This window comes from Anabrus simplex, chromosome 1 (genome assembly GCF_040414725.1).
Source record: "Anabrus simplex isolate iqAnaSimp1 chromosome 1, ASM4041472v1, whole genome shotgun sequence".
Classification (NCBI taxonomy): domain Eukaryota; kingdom Metazoa; phylum Arthropoda; class Insecta; order Orthoptera; family Tettigoniidae; genus Anabrus; species Anabrus simplex.
Genome location: NC_090265.1, coordinates 1315487352 through 1315511453, shown reverse-complemented (window position 1 = coordinate 1315511453; position 24102 = coordinate 1315487352). Strand labels below are relative to the sequence as shown.

Genomic DNA, 24102 nt, shown 5'->3' with positions numbered 1-24102 from the left:
GACGCCGCTGTATCCACATGTGTTAGCGATATGTTACATCTTGACAGCTGGTGACCTCATTTCTTCCCCTGCATAAGTTATTACATATTTTTAGTCTGGGGAACGCAGAAAATTCCGCTCTATTCAATGGTGTGTCTCACATAATTTTCCTATGTCTGGATTAAAATATCATTCCATTGTTTACGCGCCAAAGTCCGATGTTGGCACCCGTGACACGTGCATAAAAAACCGGAAGTTCCTTATGTTCGCTTGGAACTCTGGGAAGCTAGACCACACCTCGGGGCGTATCTGACTACTCCAGCATCGCGTCCCCTTCTCTCTCTCTCTGCAAGTTGAGAGCGTAGTTCCGCGGGGGCTTGGTTTTTGCCCTGTCCTCCCTTTGTTCGCAGGCGTTCTTTTCGCGGGTTCCGTTCTGGCATGACGCCGCTCGATCCCCTTCGCCCATACTGCTACCAATGACGCGACCTTTAGGAGTAATTTTAATGGAGTATAAAAGCCCATATCATTCCCATGAGCTGTACAGGACACTGTACGGTTTCAATACATACATACAGACAGACAGAAATTACAGAAAAGTAAAAAATGCATTTCCTTATTACTGTCGACATGACAGATGCAGAAATATCATTCATTTCAAATTCTGAGCAATGCACAGGCAAAACACTTATTTTATATATAGATTACATTTCACGCCTTCCCCTAAACTACCATTTCACTCAGTGCGAAAAACATTATTCATAGTCTAGATTATAGCGACCTATTCCCCGACTTTGCATATCAATTTTCGTGAAGATACGACCACTAATAAAATAAATATTTGACAATTAAATTTTAGGCCTTCCCCTAAACTACCATTTTTCTCAGCGTGTATAGCCTATGTTGTAGCGACTTATTTCCCATCTTTGTCTAGCGATTTTCATTAAGACACGACCACTAATAACATAAATATTTCAGAATTAAATTTCAGGCCTTCCCCTAAACTACCATTTCACTCAGCGTGATTAAAATAATTTATAGCCTAGATTGTAGCAGTTCATCGCCCGACTTTACATTCCGATTTTCATTAAATTCTCTTCAGCCGTTTTCTAGTGATGCGTGTACATACATACATACATACATACATACATACATACATACATACATACATACATACATACATACATACATACATACATACTGTACCAGTAAAAGAGCCCGACTCTCAGCCTAGCTCAGTCGGTAGAGCATGAGACTCTTAATCTCAGGGTCGTGAGTTCGTGCCCCACGTTGGACGTATACTACCCCCTCTCTGTACCAGTAAAAGAGCCCGACTCTCAGATAGTCATGTACTACCTCAGCCCAATGAGACTGAGAGGATTGATGTTCCCAAGGTCACTAGTAGCACTGAGTCCATGAACACCTTGGATGATCAACTTATAAGCAGAGATCTTGATAATTGTACATCAAGACTTCCAACACTCCTAAAATGATATGAGTGGTATTAATAATTCTAGAGTTCATCACTAGGAAAATCTTCGTCTCTGAATAACGTTTGGCAACGAAACATACAAGTCCCTTCTTGCGAAATTATAATTAAACTCAAAGTTCATTACTGGCGAAGGTGCAAGTCTTTGCCTAAACTCGAACGAAAGAAACACAAATCCATCCACTTGGAAGTCTGAATATATTTAAAGTTAATCACTGGTGAAATTCATAAAGTCTTTGAGTGACCACTGACGAAAACACAAGTCTATTCACATAAATAAATTCACTGACGAAATTTATAAGTCTTTTAGACCAACACTGGCAAATGTACAAGTCTTTGAGTAAATGCAAGTGAAATCCTGACTTTGTTCAAAGCCGTTGGAAAGTTAAAGTTCATCACTGGCAATGTTAATCAATCACTGTCTATTAGAAGAATGAGTTCCTCAACAGTTGCAAATATTCCACGTAAAAAACACAAGTCCATTCAATGATCACTTAGAAAAGTTCTGATCTCGAACACATGAAAATAATACAAGTCCATTCAGTGAACACTTAGAAAATTCCAGCTTCGAAGACACATGAAAATAATACAAGTCCATTCAGTGAACACTTAGAAAATTCCAGCTTCGAAGACGCGTAAATGACACAAGTCCCTTCAGTTAACACTTAGAAAAAATCCAACTTCGAAGACACGTAAATAATGTTCAGGGAACACTTAGAAGAATTCGGGTCTCGAACCCATGGAAATAATACAAGTCTATTTAGTTAACACTTAGAAAAATTCCAACTTCGATGACACGTAAATAATACAAGTCCCTTCAGTGAACACTTGTAAATATTCCAAGTTCAATTACGAAGACTTAGAAAAATTTCTACCACACTCGAAGTCTTATGAGTCCACTTTATAAAACTTGGAAGAATCGTCTTCCCACACTTGTATAAAGACAGAGTTCCACGATGATAGTAGCAGCAAGAGTGTCCTCGCTGACTACTCAGCTGAGACTGTGTGAATAGGCTACAGTAGGTCCCCTTTTTATTCAATCCGGGAGGTCTACGTCATAATACGGTTTGATTGAATATCTCCCGAATCCCTCGATGGATTTGCTTGAAACTCGAGCATTGGGACGTTTAGGTGATCCCAAACAAGATGACATATCGCTCGACTCGCTAGCACAATTATTATAGAAATTTCCAAATTTTCTCCATCGAACTCACTAGAACAAGTGACGTGGAATCCAGAAAATACCAGTCAAGGCTGGCAACACGTGTTGAGACGAGCGGGCGGCCTAGCTAGCCCCTGTGGCTACGTCACAGCTCACAGTCGTCATACACTTCGCTAGCTGGTCCTCGCTGTTGGGAAACGAACCAGACGCGCTCGGAACATTACGCATGGTAAATAAACGTAACTTATGCTCAAAAAATACTTATGTACAGGTCGTAACCGGTACAATACATACATACATACATACATACAGACAGACAGACAGACAGACAGACAGACAGACAGACAGACAGAAATTACGGAAAAGTAAAAAATGCATTTCCTTGTTACTGTGGTCATGACCGATAGAGAAATACAATTCTTTTCAAATTCTGAGCAATGTACAGACAAAACTCTTATTTTATATATATATATAGACTAGCAAGATACCCGTGCTTCGCTACGGTATTATACTGAAACTTATAATTGAATGCTTAACAAAATTCGCGATCTGACGGCAAATTTCCTCGCATTTTTAAATCTTTCTTTCCAGCAATTCTTTTCGTACTTCCCGGGCTAGCTCTAGGTATTCCGCCCGATCAGTTGGGTCCCTAAATCTTTGCCATCTTTTCCTATAAGCATTTTTAATATGGATCAAATCCTTGAGGAGATCGACGTGGTGTCGTCTTGGGTGCATTGGCGGTACTGAAACCGCAGCCGGAGTGCAATCGTAGTTATTACCCGGCCAGGACCCGTTTCCATCGCGGTCCGCACATTTTGACGATGGTCCAGAACATTATTATTATTATTATTATTATTATTATTATTATTATTATTATTACAGCGATACCCGTGAAGCAGAAAGGGGTTAAAGAAGGTGCTGGGGTGAATGGGTCTATCTACAATATCAAAATTAATTTAAAACTTGAACTGAAGGTTATATTTTTTTTAGAAAACAACAACTTAACAAGTTTCACTTGGTGAACATAAAAACATATCAGGTACAAAAGCAAACTTGAAACAAGACTAGGAAAGTCCAAGATTAGCGATGTTTACAAATTCTGGGCTCTTAAGCGCTTAGTTTTACAATTTTACAAATGGAAGAAGTATTATTTAGTTATGGGCAGAAATCCCCTAATTCAAGAGCACTTGCTCCCTAAATCACAATATCTAGCCTCCCAGAGGTCTACTTTACAGTTACAAAACTTTGAAAAAGAGCTAACAGGCTCTCAGTTTTCCAAGCCTACACAAGGCAACATTACATCAAGATATACAATCTCTGGCCTCTCCAGCCACAATTTACAAATGCACTGGTTTCTACACAGGGGTATCTCGTACCCAACCTACAGGGCCTTTGCAAAAAAAGAACAGGTGAAATAAACGGCCCGAACACGAACAGAATGGAGGCGTACACTGCGCTCCAAGATAGTGAAAACCTAAAAACCTACAGGGCTCTAGGCCGAAGAAACAGGGGCTATTCACAAACTATTGAGGTGACTCCCATAGAAATTACTTTAACACATTACAGAAGGAAAAACAGTTACTAAACGTAGTCACCTCAAACCAAGATGAAGTGGAGCTCGAGAGGGTAATTCGCTCTCTATGCCCGATTTATTTATTTTATGAAGCCAAAAGAGAAGTTACATTTTAGAAAAGTAGGTTACTTAGTAAAGATTCGGACCTTCTCCTTCGGAATAATTTGCGGAGGTAGCAAGAAAGAATGAAGTTATGTGGCCATTACCTTGTAGATGTTCTAGCTGCCGACGAAAGAGGCTGCCCGCCTCCTGCTTAAACACATACACTCTCAGAAAGACGACGATCAATTGGCCAAGAAACGTGAAAAGCCGCAGTTTATAAACCCTCAGGGAAGGTTCGAGATCATTCACGATTAATCAGGACACACCCTCTTAAATTTTATTGGCAGATACAAAGTGAACAAGAAATGCGGGATTGGTTGAAAATTAATTACCAAACTTACTGATTGGCTAAATTCAAAACTGGCGGAAAGAAAAGGAAGTATTGCCAACCCAAAAATAAATGAACATAGATCAGTTATGGACAACCTAGAAATACAAAACTTCTTTAAATAATAAGTTATTTCACTTTGCACCGGAGTGCATGATCATGATTTTTAGTAGTGTCGTCTGTGGAAGAATGTCCAAACTTCTTGATGAATGGCAAACAAAACAAGGAAAAATTCAGTCAGTTTAGGAAACTTCGCAACAAAACAATTACTTAGTATTTCAGTGGTGACATCTTCTGATTAAAGTTCCAACTTGTTGTGTTATCAGTTTGACTGACCAATAGAGGAGTTCATTTAGGCGCTAATCTTGAATGCGCGGCCTTGAGGTGTACCTCACGGTACAATTATTATTATTATTATTATTATTATTATTATTATTATTATTATTATTATTATTATTATTATTATTATTATTATTATTATTAGGGTGGGTGATATTAGTTGAATGTAGGTTATTATTATTGATGTTGTGGACCCCGCAACAAGATACAAGTCCGCTACTTAGCGGTAAATTACATTTGCTGCCATTGTCATTGCTGACAATGTTACAACACCATTGTCGCGCGTAGGCAAGTGCGCGGGTTTTCTGGCGATACGAATGACATACTTCCGTGCATTATTGACCTTATTATAGAGGTGAACAATTGCACGGTCAATACCATTCCTATCGTTTATTTCAAATGTGTTTAAATTTTTATTTATATGCCAAGAGAATCTACTGTAATCGAACGTTACGTTCTCCAAAGGAAAAGATGCTCTTGAAAACGAACCCAGGAAAGATTAAAAATGATCGGTTTATGATCAGAATAAAGTACATTTGGAACAGTAAAATCAATTGATCTCAACTCCTTTTTCACCCCACCGCCGTTAAGTTGATTTCCACCTCCCAAAAAGAAGGTGTGTTTCTTTATGTTTAAAGGAGTTTCCAAATACCAATGTTTACGTCTGTTACTTTCAGTTTTGTGATATAAGTATCCCCATAAAAATATTTCACTTTTTTCCACTTCATTTCACACTCCCCCTCTTAAGTGGATTTCTGAAAACAAAAAATGCGTATTTATTTATTTGTAAAGGAGATTTCAAATAGCAAATTTCACGTCTGTAACATCTTCAGTTTTTGAGATATCAGTATCTTAATAAAAATAATTTAACCCCATTTTCACCCCTCCTAGTGGGATTTTCCGAAAACAAAAAAAAAGTACGTGTATATTTTAAAGGAGATTCTAAATACCTACCATTTTTTATATCTGTAAACTTTTAAAGTTTTGAGATATAGATACACTCATTTTAAAAATTCACCCCCCTTTTTCACCCCCTTAGCGACGGAATATCAAAAAATCCTCCCTTATCGAGCACCTACATTGTAATATACAGTAAATGTATCCTCAAAATTTCATTTCTTTTTGTCCAGTAGTTTTGGCTTGGCGGTGATGAATGTGTCAGTCAGGCAGTCAGGACATGTTTATATATATTTAGATTAACATTTTGACAGCTCAGAACACTTCCTGTAAATTCTTGCTATCACAGAATTGTTCTTTAAATTTCGAGGAAATGTAGTTCGCAATTATTCTAAATGCTTTGTACACTTATAGCCTACGTCATATAAAATAATTGTTTTGTTTTCATTTTAATAATTAGGAATTACCGGTAATTGGCTGGTTGGGTATATAAAATGAGCATCCGAAAAGTGGTTCAGTTGTCATATTTACCCTGTGTATAATGGTCAGATATTATTGGCAGAAGGTAATGTGTTATTAATTTGCAGGCCCCGTCTCTTGAAAGTATGGATGAATTAGAAGCTAGACTGAAAGAAAATAATGTCGATCACAAGAAATGGGTGGAGCAGCCTGAGAATTTCTGCACATGTATAGTACTCAAACCTTATCCTAAGGAAGAAGTTGAGGAGTACTTCAAGAACTTCAAGTTATTCAGTAAGCGGATAAAATGAATGTGAATATTGTAAGTTTGATAAATGTCGTCTAATATTTGAATATGTGAGAAGTGATAACCTTTGATGCTTTTAAATGATTTGTTCTCATAGCTGTAATGCTTATCTTTGTGGTTATACAGTATGGAAAGTCATTTCTTTTCTACTGTGTTCATTAGATCACTTTGATAAGCAGAGGTGAGTGCATTGGATCTTATAAAAATATGAAACCTTGCCCAGTGACAACCCCTTATCTAGTTCCTGCAGGGTTTTTTTTTTTTTTTTGGCAGCTTATCCTTGCCCTTTGTTCGCGTTTGGCAGATGCAACTTGCAGAGTCTAAGATAACTAAAAGTTCATGTTATAATAATTTAATAGGCTGGAAACCTTAACCAGTATTCGGAATAAATCATATATCTTGCAATTTCACGTATATGATATTCATAATATGAAATAAGCTCAAGCATTTGTTTAATCATAAAATATAACATTTTTAATCCCATCTTAGTAAAGAAGTGTCTGGCTTTTTCTTACCTTTCTCAAATGTAGGTACAAGGTAATATTTGAACTCCATCCCGCGGAGTAGGGAAAATAATAGTAATCCACCATCTGTAATAATTACATAACCAGATTTCAGTTGAGAATTTTAGTGTAGTACGGTTATATTAGATAGTATCTTGCCTTTTATATTCGTGTGTATTCCTGTGCAAACAGCAGGTTTCATTTCTATTACAGCATAGTAGGATAAAGTAGTACTAATATTAATCTGTCTACACATTTAACTTTTTGTTGGTGATCCTTGAGTACCGGTAGTTATTGCAAATATCTAAATTTAGGCGTAATTGGAATTTTCATTTCTATTTGTGCATAGTAATAACCTATTATCATTAGGATACGTCTGAACGTAGTTTAAAAATTATTGTAGTGTATTATAGTAACTTATTAGAAATTCATTTTTTATTCTATTATTTTGAGTAGTCTTACCAATTTTGAACTTAAATTGTAATTTCCTTTTCTGTTTGTGCTTAGTAATAACCTGCTGTAATTAAAATACGTCTGAACGTAGTTTAAAATTATTGTAGTGTATTGTAGTATCTGAGCCGGCCTCGTGGTGTAGGGGTAGCATGCCTGCCTCTTACCCGGAGGCCCCGGGTTCGATTCCCGGCCAGGTCAGGGATTTTTACCTGGACCTGAGGGCTGGTCGAGGTCCACTCAGCCTACGTGATTAGAATTGAGGAGCTATCTGAGGGTGAGATAGTGGCCGCAGTCTAGAAAGCCAAGAATAACGGCCGAGAGGATTCATCATGCTGACCACATGAGACCTCGTGATCTGCAGGCCTTCAGGCTGAGCAGCGGTCGCTTGGTAGGCCAAGGCCCTTCAAGGGCTGTAGCGCCACGGAGTTTGGTTTTGGTTTATTGTAGTATCTGAACGTAGTCTGAACGTAGTTTAAAATTATTGTAGTGTATTATAGTATCTTATTATAAAATAGTGTGTTTATTCTATTACTGTGAAATATTTGTGTAGTACTGTATCAGTGGTATCTGTAGTAACTCTCCTACTAGAATTCTGTTGTAATAATTAGGGTAGACTTAACTGCAGTTTAGATTGTAATTCTTGTGTATTATTCTCTGTTTCCAGTAATTAACAGCAATTTTCATCCTGTTAGGGTGTTGTAGGAATAAAAAAATTGTACAACTAAGAAGTATTGTAGTGTAGTAGTAGCTTATATTAATTTATATTAATTACCTTATTGTTGTGTGATCTTTGTGAACTATCCTAGACAATATTTCTTTCCTTTCATTAGAGAAGTTATCTTATTTTTCCTTTTCTCTTCATTACTCAATGAAGAATGGCTAAGGATTGCAAGCATAGGAACTGTGGATGTGGCCAGGCATTAAGGCATATGAGGGAGGAGTTGCAGAGTTTGAGGGAGATAATTAGGATTCTCTCAGAGGACAGGAAGGAAAGTAGGCCTCCCTCAAACAATGTACAGGATACAGTAGGTGTAAAAGAGGGATGGGAAGGAAAGTGGGGAATTTTAGAAGACAGGTGGTCTAAGGTTTTGAGGGGAAGAAGATTGCAGGCTAAAGGCTCCATTCATGATCAGAATTCAGGACAGACATCTGTGAGAAATCAGTATGAGTCACTGCAGGTAGAACAACCGAGGGAAGATGAGGAACAGGGAACTGTTGCTGAGAAGTGTAGAAGTAGGAGGAAGAGAAAAGGTAGGAAAGGAAAATGTGGAGCAGTGGATAGGAAAAGACAGGTGGAACACGATCATGGGATGGAGAAAAGAGAGGAGGAAGTAGCTTCTACAGCTGTCAGGAAAGATAGGACTGACCAAGAGGGGAGGTGATCAGATGAGGTGGGTAGGGTTGAGGCTCTGGTCATGGTAAATTCCATTGTTAGATATATCTGGAAAGTGTGTGGAAGAAAGGGTACCAGAGTAGAGTGTTGTCCAGGAATTAGTTTAAGGCAGATGTTTAGGAAAGTAGAAGAGAAGGAGGAGGGAAAGGAGAAGGTGGTAGTGTTTCACGTTGGTACTAACAACTTAAGACAAGCTGGTATAAGTACCAACATAGTTGGGGATGTGTGGGACCTGATAAATGCAGCACAGGTGAAGTTTGAGGAAGAGGGGATTGTTATCAGTAGAATACTATGTAGGAGGGATACTGGGTGGAAGGTGATTGGGGATTTAAATGAGACTATGGAGTGGCTATGTGGGAAACTGGGAGTGAGATTTCTAGATCCTAACGGGTGGGTAGGAGATAGGGATCTGCGCTCAGATGGCCTTCACTTAAACCGCAGTGGGACATATAAGTTAGGAAATTTGTTTAGAAGGGTTATAGGGAAGTACATTCAGAGAAACACGGTGGCCTAGGGAGCAGTGATAAGGGAACAGGGAACTGTAAATCAAGTAGGGATGACATAAAAATGATAGTGTTCAACTGTAGAAGTATTGTAAAGAAAAGAATAGAATTAAGTAATTTAATAGTTATATAATTACCAGATATTGTAATAGGAGTTGAATCATGGCTGAGATATGATATAATGGATGCAGAAATTTTCTCACGGAACTGGAGTGTGTATCGTAGAGATAGGATAGGAATGGTAGGAGGGGGAGTATTCATTCTGGTGAAAGAATAAGTTGGTTAAATGGATACGAGAATTTTTGACACACCGCAGGCAAAGAGTAAAAGTTGGAAGTAAATACCCTGACAATAACTTTGGGAGTTGTACAGGGTAGTTATTGGCCCAATTTTATTCAGGGCCTTTATCAAGAATCTGCCGAATGAAATCCAAAGTGACTGCAGATTATTTGCGGACGCTTGTATAATATACAGGATGAACCGAAATTCGCGCACTCGGGCGTTGCAGCACGACTCCTCACATGCAGCAATAAAAAAAGTCTCTCACAAAAGTTCGTCCTGCGAGTATATCCGGCACAAAACGGACGTTGAAGAGTGGCAGTTTGGCAACACTGTAACCACATGTAGGGTAACTACCTCTGTCAGCACATATTAGTCGTGCTGTACAGTTGGTACAGTGGATAGAGTTTCGAGTTAGCATGCAGGAGGTCGAAGGGTCTATCCTGGGTTGAGGCGTATGTTTTTTATTTCGTAAATGTAGTCCAGGTGGTATGGTAGCTGGTATGTTAATCGTTAACAGCGATTGCAGCGGGTCCTCTAGAAACCATTTGCACTTGCATACTACGATCCTAGAAATGGGCGAACAATCGTTTTCATTGGTCATCTTTGAAAGACGCCCTTTCCACGTTGTGGGTGTGAATTTATTCGCTGTTGACGATTAAGATGCCAGATACCATACCACCTGGACTACATTGACGAAAAGAAAAACATACGCCTCAACCCAGGATCGACCCCTCGACCTCCTGCATGCTAACCCAAAACTCTATCCACTGCACCAACTGAAAAGCACGACTAATATGTGCTGAAAGAGGTAGTTACCCTGCATGTGGTTGCAGTGTTGCCAGATTGCCACTCTTCAACATCTTTTTTCTGCCGGATATACTCGCAGGACGAACTTTTGTGGGAGACTTTTTTATTGCTGCATGTGAGGAGGCTTATTTTATTATTGTAAAATATTTGTGTAGTACTGGTGTGGTAGAGGTATCCGTAGAAACTCTTACTAAAATATTGTTGAAATTAGGATAGGCTTAATTGCAGTTTGGAATTGTGTAGTTCTTGTGTATTACTTTCGATATTCAGTAATTAACAGCAGCTTTTATCCTGTTAGGGGTTGTAGGATTAAAAAAAAAAAAAAAAATTAAACAAAATAATAGAGCACAACTAAGTAGTATTGTAGTGTAGTCGTATATTAATTACCTTATTGTTGTGTACTATCCCAGACAATATATCCCTCCGTTCATTTATTTTTTTGCAAATAAGTTATTTTATTTTTTAATTTAAAATTTTTCCCCCGTAAAGAATGGCTAAGGAGCGCGAGTGTACTTATTGTGGGTGTGGTGAGGCATTTGAGGGGTATGAGGGAGGACTTGGAAAGTTTGAGGGAGATAATTAGGATTCTCACAGAAGACAGGAAGGAAGATAGGACTCCCTCAAACAATGTACAGGTTACAGGAGGTGTACAAGAGGGAGGGGAAGGAAAGGGGGCAGCTGTAGAAGACAGGTGGTCAAATGTTCTAAGGGGATGGAGATTGCAGGCTAAGGGCTCTATTCAGGATCAGAATTCAGCACAGGTGTCTGTGCGAAATCAGTATGAGTCACTCCAGGTAGAACAACAGAGGGAAGATGAGGGACAGGGAACTGTTGCTGAGATGTGTGGAAATAGGAGAAAGGGAAAAGGTAGGAAAGAGAAATGTAGAGTAGAGGATAGGAAAAGACAGGTGGAACAGCGTCATGGGAAGGAGAAAAGGGGGAAGGAAGTAGCTTCTGCAGCTATCAGGAAAGGTAGGGCTGACCAGGAGGGGAGGGGATCAAATGAGGTGGGTAGGGTTGAGGGTCTGGTCATGAGGGATTCCATTTTAGACATGTGGGGGAAAGTGTGTGGAGGAAAGGGAAACAGGGTAGAATGTTATCCAGGAATTAGGTTGAGGCAGATGTTAAGGAAAGTAGAAGAGAGGGAGGAGTGGAAGGAGAAAGTGGTAGTGTTTCACGTTGGTACTAACAACATAAGGCAAGCTGATATAAGTGATGTGTGGGATCTGGTAAATGCAGCACGGGTGCAGTTTAAAAAAGCGGAGATTGTTATTAGTGGAATACTGTGTAGGAACTGACTGGAGAGTGATAGGGGATTTAAATGAGACTATGGAGTGGGTATGTGGGAAACTGGGAGTGAGATTTCTAGATCCTAATGGGTGGGTAGGAGAAAGGGATCTGCGCTCGGATGGCCTTCATTTAAACCGCAGTGGTACGTATAAGTTAGGAAATTTGTTTGGAAGGGTAATAGGGAGGTACATTCAGAGAAACGGGATGGCCTAGGGAGCGGTGATAAGAGAACAGGGAACTGGAAATCAAGTAGGGATGACATAAAATTGTTAGTGTTGAACTGTAGAAGTATTGTAAAAAAAGGAATAGAATTAAGTAATTTAATAGATATATATTTACCAGATATTGTACTAGGAGTTGAATCATGGCTGAGAAATTATATAATGGATGCAGAAATTTTCTCACGGCACTGGAGTGTGTATCGGAGAGATGGGATAGGAAAGGTGGGAGGGGGAGTTTTCATTCTGGTGAGAGAAGAATTTGTAAGCTACGAAAAAGTTAAAGATGAGACACATGAAATTCTAGGTGTAAGGCTCATTTCTAAAGATAATAGGCAACGTGATATATTTGGAGTGTACAGATCGGGAAAGGGTAGCACTGATGCGGATTCGGAATTATTTGATAGGATAGTCAGCTATGTGGGAAACGACATGGAAAGAAATGTGATTATAGCGGGAGATCTGAATTTGCCAGATGTCAATTGGGAAGGAAATGCGAACGACAGAAAGCATGACCAACAAATGGCAAATAAGTTAATATGGGAAGGACAGCTGATTCAGAAAGTGATGGAACCAACCAGAGGGAAAAATATTTTGGATGTGGTGCTGATAAAACCAGATGAGCTCTATAGGGAAACTGAAGTAATAGATGGTATTAATGATCATGAAGCTGTTTATGTGGTAGTTAAAAATAAATGTGATAGAAAGGAAGGTCTTAAAAGTAGGACTGTTAGGCAGTACCATATGGCTGATAAAGCAGGTATGAGGCAGTTTCTAAAAAGTAACTATGATCGGTGGAAAACGGTAAATAAAAATGTAAACAGACTCTGGGATGGGTTTAAAGAAATTGTTGAGGAATGCGAAACCAGGTTTGTACCTTTAAGGGTGGTAAGGAATGGTAAAGACCCACCTTATTATAATAGAGAAATAAAGAGACTAAGAAGGAGGTGCAGACTGGAAAGAAATAGAGTTAGAAATGGCTGTGGAAGTAAGGAGAAATTGAAGGAACTTACTAGAAAATTGAATCTAGCAAAGAAGTCAGCTAAGGATAACATGATGGCAAGCATAATTGGCAGTCATACAAATTTTAGTGAAAAATGGAAGGGTATGTATAGGTATTTTAAGGCAGAAACAGGTTCCAAGAAGGACATTCCAGGAATAATTAATGAACAAGGGGAGTGTGTATGTGAGGATCTTCAAAAGGCAGAAGTATTCAGTCAGCAGTATGTAAAGATTGTTGGTTACAAGGATAATGTTGAGATAGAGGAAGAGACTAAGGCCAAAGAAGTAATAAAATTTACGTGTGATAACAATGACATTTACAATAAGATACAAAAGTTGAAAACTAGAAGAGCGGCTGGAATTGATCAGATTTCTGGGGATATACTAAAGACAATGGGTTGGGATATAGTACCATATCTGAAGTACTTATTTGATTATTGTTTGGCCGAAGGAGCTATACCAGATGAATGGAGAGTTGCTATAGTAGCCCCTGTGTATAAAGGAAAGGGTGATAGACATAAAGCTGAAAATTACAGGCCAGTAAGTTTGACATGCATTGTATGTAAGCTTTGGGAAGGCATTCTTTCTGATTATATTAGACATGTTTGTGAAATTAATAACTGGTTCGATAGAAGGCAATTCGGTTTTAGGAAAGGTTATTCCACTGAAGCTCAACTTGTAGGATTCCAGCAAGATATAGCAGATATCTTGGATTCTGGAGGTCAAATGGACTGTATCGCGATTGACATGTCTAAAGTATTTGATAGGGTGGATCATGGGAGACTACTGGCAAAAATGAGTGCAATTGGACTAGACAAAAGAGTGACTGAATGGGTTGCTATATTTCTAGAAAATAGATCTCAGAGAGTTAGAGTAGGTGAAGCTTTGTCTGACCCTGTAATAGTTGAGAGGGGAGTTCCTCAGGGCAGTGTTATCGGACCTTTATGTTTTCTTATATATATATAAATGATATGAGTAAAGGAGTGGAATCGGAGGTAAGGCTTTTTGCGGATGATGTTATTCTCTATAGAGTGATAAATAAGTTACAAGATTGTGAGCAACTGCAACGTGACCTCAAAAATATTGTGAGATGGACAGCAGGCAATGGTATGTTGATAAACGGGGCTAAAAGTCAGGTTGTGAGTTTCTCAAATAGGAAAAGTCCTCTCAGTTTTAATTACTGCGTTGATGGGGTGAAAGTTCCTTTTGGGGATCATTGTAAGTATCTAGGTGTTAATATAAGGAAAGATCTTCACTGGGGTAATCACATAAATGGGATTGTAAATAAAGGGTACCGATCTCTGCACATGGTTATGAGGGTGTTTAGGGGTTGTAGTAAGGATGTAAAGGAGAGTGCATGTAAGTCTCTGGTAAGACCCCAACTAGAGTATGGTTCCAGTGTATGGGACCCTCACCAGGATTACCTGATTCAAGAACTGGAAAAGATCCAAAGAAAAGCAGCTCGATTTGTTCTGGGTGATTTCCGACAAAAGAGTAGCGTTACAAAAATGTTGCAATGTTTGGGTTGGGAAGAATTGAGAGAAAGAAGAAGAGCTGCTCGACTAAGTGGTATGTTCCGAGCTGTCAGCGGAGAGATGGCGTGGAATGACATTAGTAGACGAATAGGTTTGAATGGCGTTTATAAAAGTAGGAAAGATCACAATATGAAGATAAAGTTGGAATTCAAGAGGACAAACTGGGGCAAATATTCATTTATAGGAAGGGGAGTTAGGGATTGGAATAACTTACCAAGGGAGATGTTCAATAAATTTCCAATTACTTTGAAATCATTTCGGAAAAGGCTAGGAAAGCAACAAATAGGGAATCTGCCACCTGGGCGACTGCCCTAAATGCAGATCAGTATTGATTGATTGATTTGTCGTGCTGCGACGCCCGAGTGCGCGAATTTCGGTTCACTCTGTATAGAAAAATACGAAATACCGCAAGCCAATTTGAACGTACTGCATAAGTGAGGAAATAAATAAATCTTAAATTCGTCAAAATTCTCATAACAATGGGGAACAAACAAAGGCAAGAGGGCTTTCAATACTACCTTGGATCGGACGCTCTTGTGAAGTATGACTCGTGCACATATCTGCGAATCCATGTAAGAAAGATCTAAATTGGGATATACAGTACATATATATAGGAAATTTAATTCCCAAAGAGGCACAAGTTTTTACATTTCATGACGAGGCGAAGGCCCTAGGATAGTAACTGCTCGTGAGGCTCATCCTAACATTTGGAGCAGCCGTATGGGATCCGTATAATACGGGGCTCATCAATGAACTAGAGATGGTACAGCAAAAGGCTGCAAGGCTCGTGATTAATAATTTCAATACTAAAAGTAACGTGACAAGATTGATAACCACGGCGGCCGCGTGCTTTCGACTCGCCACCACCGACCGGCAGGACGTCCCACAAACCATCCCAGTTAGACACCGACGAGCGATGAACCGACAGCGTGGAACACAAATCAAACTAGGAGCTTCTTAACCGCAACTACTTTAATATACGCTATTGGTGCTGGAATTGCCGCGGCTGCTGGCACCAGACTTACCCTCCAATGGATACTCGTTAAAGGATTTAAAGTGTACTCATTCCGATTACGGGGCCTCGTATGACTCCCGTATCGTTATTTTTCGTCACTACCTCCCCGTGCCGGGAGTGAGTAATTTGCGCGCCTGCTGCCTTCCTTGGATGTGGTAGCTGTTTCTCAGGCTCCCTCTCCGGAATCGAACCCTGATTCCCCGTCGCACGTTACAACCATGGTAGGCGCAGAACCTACGATCGGCAGTTGATAAGGCAGACATTTGAAAGGTACGTCGCCGGTACGAGGACCGTGCGATCAGCCCAAAGTTATTCAGTCACCAAAGCAAACGGACCGGACGAGTCGACCGATTGATTTTGATCTAATAAAAGCGTCCCTTCAACTTCTGGTCGGGACTCTGTTTGCATGTATTAGCTCTAGAATGACCACAGTTATCCAAGTAAAGTGGTACGATCTAAGAAACCATAAGTGATTCAATGAGCCATTCGCGGTTTCACCTTAATTTGGCTTGCACTGAGACATGCATGGCTTAATCTTTGAGAATTAAGACAAGCTGTCTTCCTACAAGGCTGTAGAAGTAACGAAAGTGAAGCACTCTGTTATCTATGAGTATGAGGTGAGGAAATATATGCTACGATGAGCAACGCGTGGCTGTTTTATTTGTTAGCAGTGGCGATCTGATAGACCGAAGCCTAGCATATCTATCTGTCCGGTCCCCGCACCAATCGAGCATACATCAGTAAGCCGCGAGAGGTGGTTCGAGGGGAGAGGGACGCAGAGTGTGGGCTGCAATATCTTTCTCCGATGCCTTGCTCTCAGAAATACGTGCGACGTTTTTTCGCATTGTTTTGAGGTTTTGTAAATGGAACAATGTGTCAGATGCTTACATTATAATGTTCTTTAGATTGTCGTCGTTCTCATTTAAGGTTTGGGCTTCACCGATAGCCTTGGTAGCTCTCAGTATAGGCCACTGGTTAATCTTTCCCTTCCAGTCGGAAGACGTGATAAGGAACTCCCGAGTTAGCGAAACTTTTAATCGAGTCACGACTGTGAAGTACAGCGCTGCCGTTGGGAAGAAGTGCGATAACATACGAATGATATCTAGTACCGAGCTTTGATTTCTTTTAAAAACTATTTCAGACATTCATAAACACTTCTTCTCGCTTAGTCACTAACGTACAGTCAATAAAAAATAGGTTAGTTGCTATCTGACTTTTCTGTGATACTACCCGATATTCTTCATTTAGTAGTTAAAAAAATCTGTAGCTTTCTTCTTATGTAAAATTTTAGGTCAAGGGAAAGAGTGTATCGGGTAATCCAAGAAATTGTTTTTATCTGTTTTAATCGTTGGTTTTGTGCCTATCACGTGATAAGTTATCTGCAGATATATAGATCCGCACCAGATTAATGTAATTGTTAAAAATAATTCTTGTATTATTTATGACTTTACATTTGACATCATCAGAAAGAGCGGACAATTCTCCACAAGACCGCACAATAATGTTATTAAATTCATCACTTTGGATTATCGGAAAATGGAAACATAGCGGGGTTAGAAAAGGACGAAGCTAATTGTAGAACATACAAGAGAGCGAATGGGAGGCAAATACTCCATCTAACTCCAAGCTCTCTAGAGTGCGTTTTCAATAATTTTGAAGTTTTTTATTGTTTATATGGCGCGACATTTTGTGAAAGAAATTTTTCGCACTCTTCGTACCACAATTGTTTCAGATGACCGTTGTTTGTTTCCCTTTGCCGTATACTTGTAAAACTCACTAATACATATCAAATGACACCTCACACTACTTGCTACCACGCCGGATTCCAGAGCTACATTAATCGTTAGCCGCTCCGGCACGGTGATTTTAAAACCTGAAGATGGCGGCGCTATAGCATCATCCGATGACGCCATTTCGAGGTCAGAGACTTGTATTCACCATCGATATTTTCCGATATTATGAGCACTACTATCGATAGTAATCGATAGTTTTCAAAAAGTGGAACTAATCATATCATTATGCCCGAAAATAGAACATTTATTGAAAACAATCCACAAAAAATCAGTAGAAAGCACAACTATTTCATGCTATATATTTTTTTAAAATTCAAATCGGAATCACTCATAAGTCTCTTCACTTGCACGTTCGAGACATTCTCGGGCTGCACGCGCTTGCCCATAACGTGACAGCCCGAGAAATTCTCGTTCAGCTGCAGTGTTCATTTTGCGATCGCCCGACATTTTCTCGGGTATTGCAATATCTTTGAAAAAATCTTTTACAGCATTCGCAACAGATGGCAGGAGAGTTTTCAGTTGCTTTCATGAAGTCTTTGAGCTAAAATGTGCCTTATCTTCTCTCGCTTACATACAGTCTCTGACAACATATAAATCTTATTTTTTGTCCCGTATTGGCATCAACTCAACTACGGTTAGGTTGAATGGAGAATCCCACCTTCCAAAATGCTAAATAGTCTCTCTGCCGGCACTGAAGTCGCAGGTACGCAGAGATACTTAAATGTACACCTATGAATTGGAACAAACTCCTCAGCAGTTAACTGCAAACAGCTGTACAATTTCTTTTAGGGCGAAAAATAAGCCAATGAGGGAAACAAACTATCGTTGACTATCGATAATAGGCAACTGACTATCGATGTATTACGATAGTGGTCGCTATCGATAGTTTTGCACCTCTATTTCCGCGTACATCGGTCGTTTCTCTTTACAGTAAAGTATTGACACTTTCGTCGCGTGTGTTTCTAGAAATTATTTCGGTTTAAAAACTTTCACGTGTTTGTAACATTTACCGGCCCAAATACAGTTCTGAAACTGTAGACATATTCTAAGTCTGAAACATATTTTAGCACAGCTAGAACCAAAATATATTAGTTTTAACCCCTTCTCCACATGGTAGGCTATTACAGCCCTGATGGGCCTTGACCAGCCTAGCGATCGTTGCACATTACGAGGTGACACTTGGACAGCGTAACAAATCCTCTCGACCGTTATTCTTGGCTTTCTAGACATGGGCTGCCATCTCACCGTCAGGTAGCTCCTCAATTACCTCTACTCAGTTGACCTTCCGAGGCTGAGTGGACCCCGTTCCAGCCCTCGTACCACTTTTCAAATTTTCGTGGCAGAGCCGGGAATCGAACCCGGACCTCCGGGGGTGGCAGCTAATCACGCTAACCACTACACCACAGAGGCGGACTTCTTTATTACTTACAAAACTAAAATTAACAGCTTGTTCACAATAATATGCACAAACTGTACCTCATAGGGATCACTGTAAATACTTTCGTGTTAATTATAAAGAAAGATCTTCATTGGGATAATCACATTAACGAGATCATAAATAAAGGTTACAGATCTCTTCATGATTTAGAGGGCATTTAGGGGTTGTAGTAAAGGGGGAGAACGTATATCTCTGGTAAGACCCCAGGTAGAGTATGATTCCAGGTTATGGGACCTACACCAGGCTTACTTGATACGTGAACTGGAAAAAATCCAAAGAAAAGCAGCACGATTTGTTCTGGGTGATCTTTGACAAGAGAGTAGTGTTGTGAAAATGTTGCAAACTGGGAAGAGATGGAAGTAAGGAAACGAGGTGCGCGACTAAGTGGTATGTTCCGAGCTGTCAGTTGGAGAGATGGCGGGGAATGGCCTTGGTAGACGAATACGCATCAGTGGAGCTTTTAATGGTAGGAAAGGTTGTAATATGAAGATAAAACTGGAATTCAAGAGGACAGATTGGGGCAAATATTCATTTAAAGTACGAGGAATTAGGGGTCGAAATCATTAATCAAGGGAAATGTTCGATAAAGTTCCAAGTTCATTGAAATCATTTAAGAAAAGACTAGGTAAATAATTGTATCGTTTTATTTATTTATTTATTTATTTATTTATTTATTTATTTATTTATTTATTCTAGTGGTTTAACGGCACACGAACACAAGGTAAACAATTGATCGGGAATCTGCCACTTGGGCGACAGCCCTAAATGCAGATCAATGATAATTGATTTTATTTAATGAACGTTCGGCTGATGTGTTGGATATAGGGGTGCGCATGTACAAACACAAACGTATATGCACATATGGGCATACATTTTTCGGAACCCTTTTATCGGACCAAATACATAAAACAGATGTTACTTCCCGCTGAATTCGTATGATATGCGCCGTAACAATGAGGAAGTTACAAGAGTAAATTCTGTGATGCACGTGGCGCGACGATATAGTCTAGTCTCAGATCAAACATCGTATTTGAGGTTAACACGTTGTTTAATTAACTGGGCCATTATTAAAACAAGAAAGCTCTAGTAAAAATTTGTGTCATTAATGTGAATTTATAATTTACTTACTTATCTTACTTATTTTAAATTGAATAACGATTGCCGCCACCCAGTAGTTGCCATCCCAGGTCGTGGCCCATTTTGGTCCGTACATACATACATACATGCATATATGATCAGAGCACCGTGCTTAAAATAGTCCACAATGCTTTAATGAGTTGAATATAGGACTGAATAATCGTGCATGTAATAAAATAATTTTGAGTTTAGCTTCGCCACCATCGTCGAACGATAAGAACTTGATCTGTATTTAAGTACTTCTGTTACATGAAGGTTAGTCGAGATTGAGGCTACTCATGTTTGTTGCAAATTGTATTCAAGTCACTGAAACTTACGCCAGTAATGGCTTGAGGCTTCCACTACAGTAAGCCGCAAAAATGGATGTCCACTACAATTATTTTCGTTACTGATATTGGTTCTGTTCTTCGTTGATTATTGAGAGGATCTTTCAAGTTTTAATTGCCTGCTCCTTGTAGACAGCATAGTATTCACGCCACACAACACATACTCTGTTTCCTGCCTCAGGATATCTATCCAAGGGCTGAACTCAAGAATTTGCTGTTCAGAACGAGTTGGCCGTGCGGTTTGGGGCGTGAGGCTGTAAGCTTGCATCCGGGAGATAATGGGTTCGAACCCCTTTGTCGGCAGCCCTGAAGATGGTTTTCCGTGGTTTCCCATTTTCACACCAGGCAAATGCTGGGTCTGCACCTTAAATAATGTCATGGCCGCTTTCTTTCCACTCCTACGCCTTTTCTAACCCATTGTCGCCATAATACCTATCTGTATCGGGGCGACGTAAAGCAAATTGAAAAAATGCTGTTATAAATACTGTATAGCCATCTCCGACACCTCCATAGCATGGATTAATAACGTTCTGTACTTTAAAATATATGAAGCGGATGGCCAGTGACGTCGCTAGCCTCCAAATTAAATCAAATATAACTTATTAGCTGCTTCAAAGATCTAAAGAATACGAAAGCACTAGATTAGAGAAGTATCGGACGTGGCTTCAGTTAAGGTACATCCCGGTATTTGTCTCGTGTGAAATGAGAACCGATGGAAAACCATCTTCAGAACATTCGACGTTCGAATTCGCCATCTTCCGAATGCAAGCTGCACGGCCCGTACCGCTGCTAGAGTTTCTAACAGTATTTTTCCGTATTTCGACGTCTTAATATTTCATCAGATTATTGACAGCCTAAAATAGATATACTGTATTACAGTAAATTTCGAGAAAGTAATTTCGCAGTGGTCATTTGTTTTCCTTTAAATGACGTCTAGATTCTGTTTTAACCTTGCTTACCTCCGAATTACATATATGGAAAATCCACTATCCCTGTGGCACAACATCTTAAGATAGATTCATGGTTGTTTATTCTTGAGAAGTATCCTTTGATATCGGATCAGGTCATTGTCAAAGTCGCAGTCGCTGGGGATTTGAAGGAAATTCAAGTTGTTGCGATAGCCATCTGCAAGGACGACTTCGCGCTGGACATTGCGTATGTTTCACTGTAATACTATGATGCAAGATTTCCTGAAGCTGTACTGTCAAAGTTATTACAATGGGATAATAATAATAATAATAATAATAATAATAATAATAATAATAATAATAATAATAATAATAATAATAATAATAATTGCATAACTTTAGGAGATAACACCCAGATTCTGCTGAGTGTCATATGTCCAGTCACCATTAAGGGAATTTTTTAAAACAGGATAAATCGTAGGTTGCATTATAAGTATAAAAATGACCACTATAATATATATTGAAAATATTTTTTTTTTTACTCCGGTCTTTTTCGTAGACCCTCCCAGACGGTTTGTCATATTTAAAATGGACTCCCATGTTTTTCCCATTTTAGTTATAGGCAGATGTTGGGTTTGGTGCGTTATTCAAGAATCGTATCCCCTTACTTCTAACATATGTGCCAGTTTATTATATATATGTATGGCTATATCGATTCTGATATAACCTTTAAGTTTTCCAGTCCGTCGAAGGTAATGCAAGATCAAGAAATGCTAGAAACTACGTGAAAAGGAAAACCTGTAACTGGAAAACTTAAAGGTTATAACTAACTTATAAGTTAATTAAGTAGAAGCTGAAAATACGATTTGTTTTACGTCGCACCGACACAGATAGGTCTTATGGCGACGATAGGATAGGAAAGGCCTAGGAGCGGGAAGGAAGTGGCCTTAATTAAGGTACAGCCCCAGCATTTGCCTGATGTGAAAATGGGAAAGCACGGAAAACCATCTTCAGGGCTGCCGACAGTGGGGTTCGAACGCACTATCTCCCGGATGCAAGCTCACAGCTGCGCGCCCCTAACCGCGCGGACAACTCGCCCGGTGAAGAAGCTGAAAAAAATGCCGTCCACTTTAACAAAAATCATGTTCCTTAGAACATCGTGTTTCATAACCATAAATGATGTAGGTACATGTCACAGAATACTAAGATAAATTTGTTAACGTATAATAGTCTGTTCTAAAAGTATTCTTAGATTTACTAATATCTTATTTCACTTCTAATATTTCCTGTGTAATTAATACAGTACTTATTTTGATTGACTACGGCATATTTTCAATAATGGGATTTGCCAACCCTCGTTTCATACTACTGTCTTGTGTTGCGTGATTTTCAGCACGCAACAAATTACAGTCTTATATTATAGCGTATATTTGTTACATAATGACATATTGTATGAATGTTCGTGATATGTAAACTAGGTTATCGAGCTTATCACACGAACTGTTAATTGCTCAAATTCTTGGTGGTCATTGAACAAATTTTATTAGGTCACACTTACAAACCAGAGAACCGCAAAGACTGTATTAGGAAGTGAATATTGAAGAATATTAATTTATTATGTTGAATACAAAATTTCTGAAATCACGACCGCGATATCCTGTTTACTTTCGCACGTTGAGGTCCCAGGTAATTGCCTGTGGTTAATCACTAGCCCGCGTAGGCTGAGGAGTTTCTCGAAGAGCCTGCGATGACGTCACGAACAGTATGTTATATGGCGCGCTGTCCGGATTGTTGAGCAGTAACACTATTGCCATGGACACGACAAGTAGATACTTCTTGTGGGTGGGCGTCGTCCTCGTGCTGATGGTAGAGGCGAGAAGCGCTCAGAACACAGCAGGTGTCTGTCCACCGCCTGTAGGAGGCAACATTTGTTCCTTCCTTTGCGATTCTGATGACGAGTGTGCTCCGAATATGAAGTGCTGTACGACTACGTGTGGTGGTACTTTATGCTTGAGACCTGTGACTGCACCCCAGCGAAGGAATAGAGGTAAGAATATACATGATTCCATCAAATACTAACTAGATCTAAGAATTGTTTCACTATATTTCGGGCCGGGCTGAGTAGCTCAGATGGTTGAACGCTGGTCCTCTGAACCCAACTTGGCAAGTACGATCCTGACTTAGTCCGGTGGTATTTGAAGGTGCTCAAATTTGTCAGCCTCATGTCGGTAGCATTATTGGCACATAAAAGAACTCCTGCGAGATAACATTCCGGCACCTCGGCGTCTCCAAAAACCATAAAATTATAGTCAGTGGGACATACAAGCAATAACATTATTATTAATCATGCGTTATTTGGGCCATCAGCCCGTGGACTAGATTGATGCAGCTCTCCTTGCCACCCTTCCCTGTGCTAACTCTTTCATTTCTTCGCAACTACTACATCTACTCTAAACTGATTGTCATATTCATGCCTTGATCATCGTCTGCACTTCCCTTAAAATGTAACTGAACGAGATATGTCCTATCAGTCTGTCTCTTTTTCTGGTCAAATTTCGCCAAATCGTTTTCCTCTCACCAACTCGATTGAGTATCTATTCATTTGTGAATCGAACCATCCATCTAACCTTCAGCATTCTTGTGTAACACCAAATTTCAAAAGCTTCTGTTTCTTCTTATTTCTGCTCTAATTATTGACCAAGCTTCATTTCCATACAGTGCCATACTCCACAGTGAAGTCTTCAATAAACACCTTTCTAATATTCATATCTATGTTTTGAAGTGATATACTTTCTTTTTCCTCAGCTTCCTTGTTAGTGTAAGTCTGCATTTTATGGTCTCCTTACTTCTGCCATCCGTAGTTATTC

General features: G+C 39.5%; 1 protein-coding gene across 5 annotated transcripts in view; it reads left to right on the top strand.

The window, feature by feature from the left end:
- The window catches only part of LOC136858293 (putative peptidyl-tRNA hydrolase PTRHD1), a 151709-nt gene that overhangs the window by 101707 nt on the left and 25900 nt on the right, over window positions 1-24102 (top strand). For 4 of the 5 annotated variants that reach the window (XM_067137718.2, XM_067137719.2, XM_067137721.2 and 1 more), the window contains one exon: window positions 6454-6619. In XM_067137718.2, coding sequence (XP_066993819.2) covers window positions 6454-6619 — 166 coding nt within the window. Of the gene's footprint in view, window positions 1-6453; window positions 6648-24102 lie in introns of all 5 variants that reach the window. The other variant, XM_067137722.2, reaches the window with a different exon arrangement.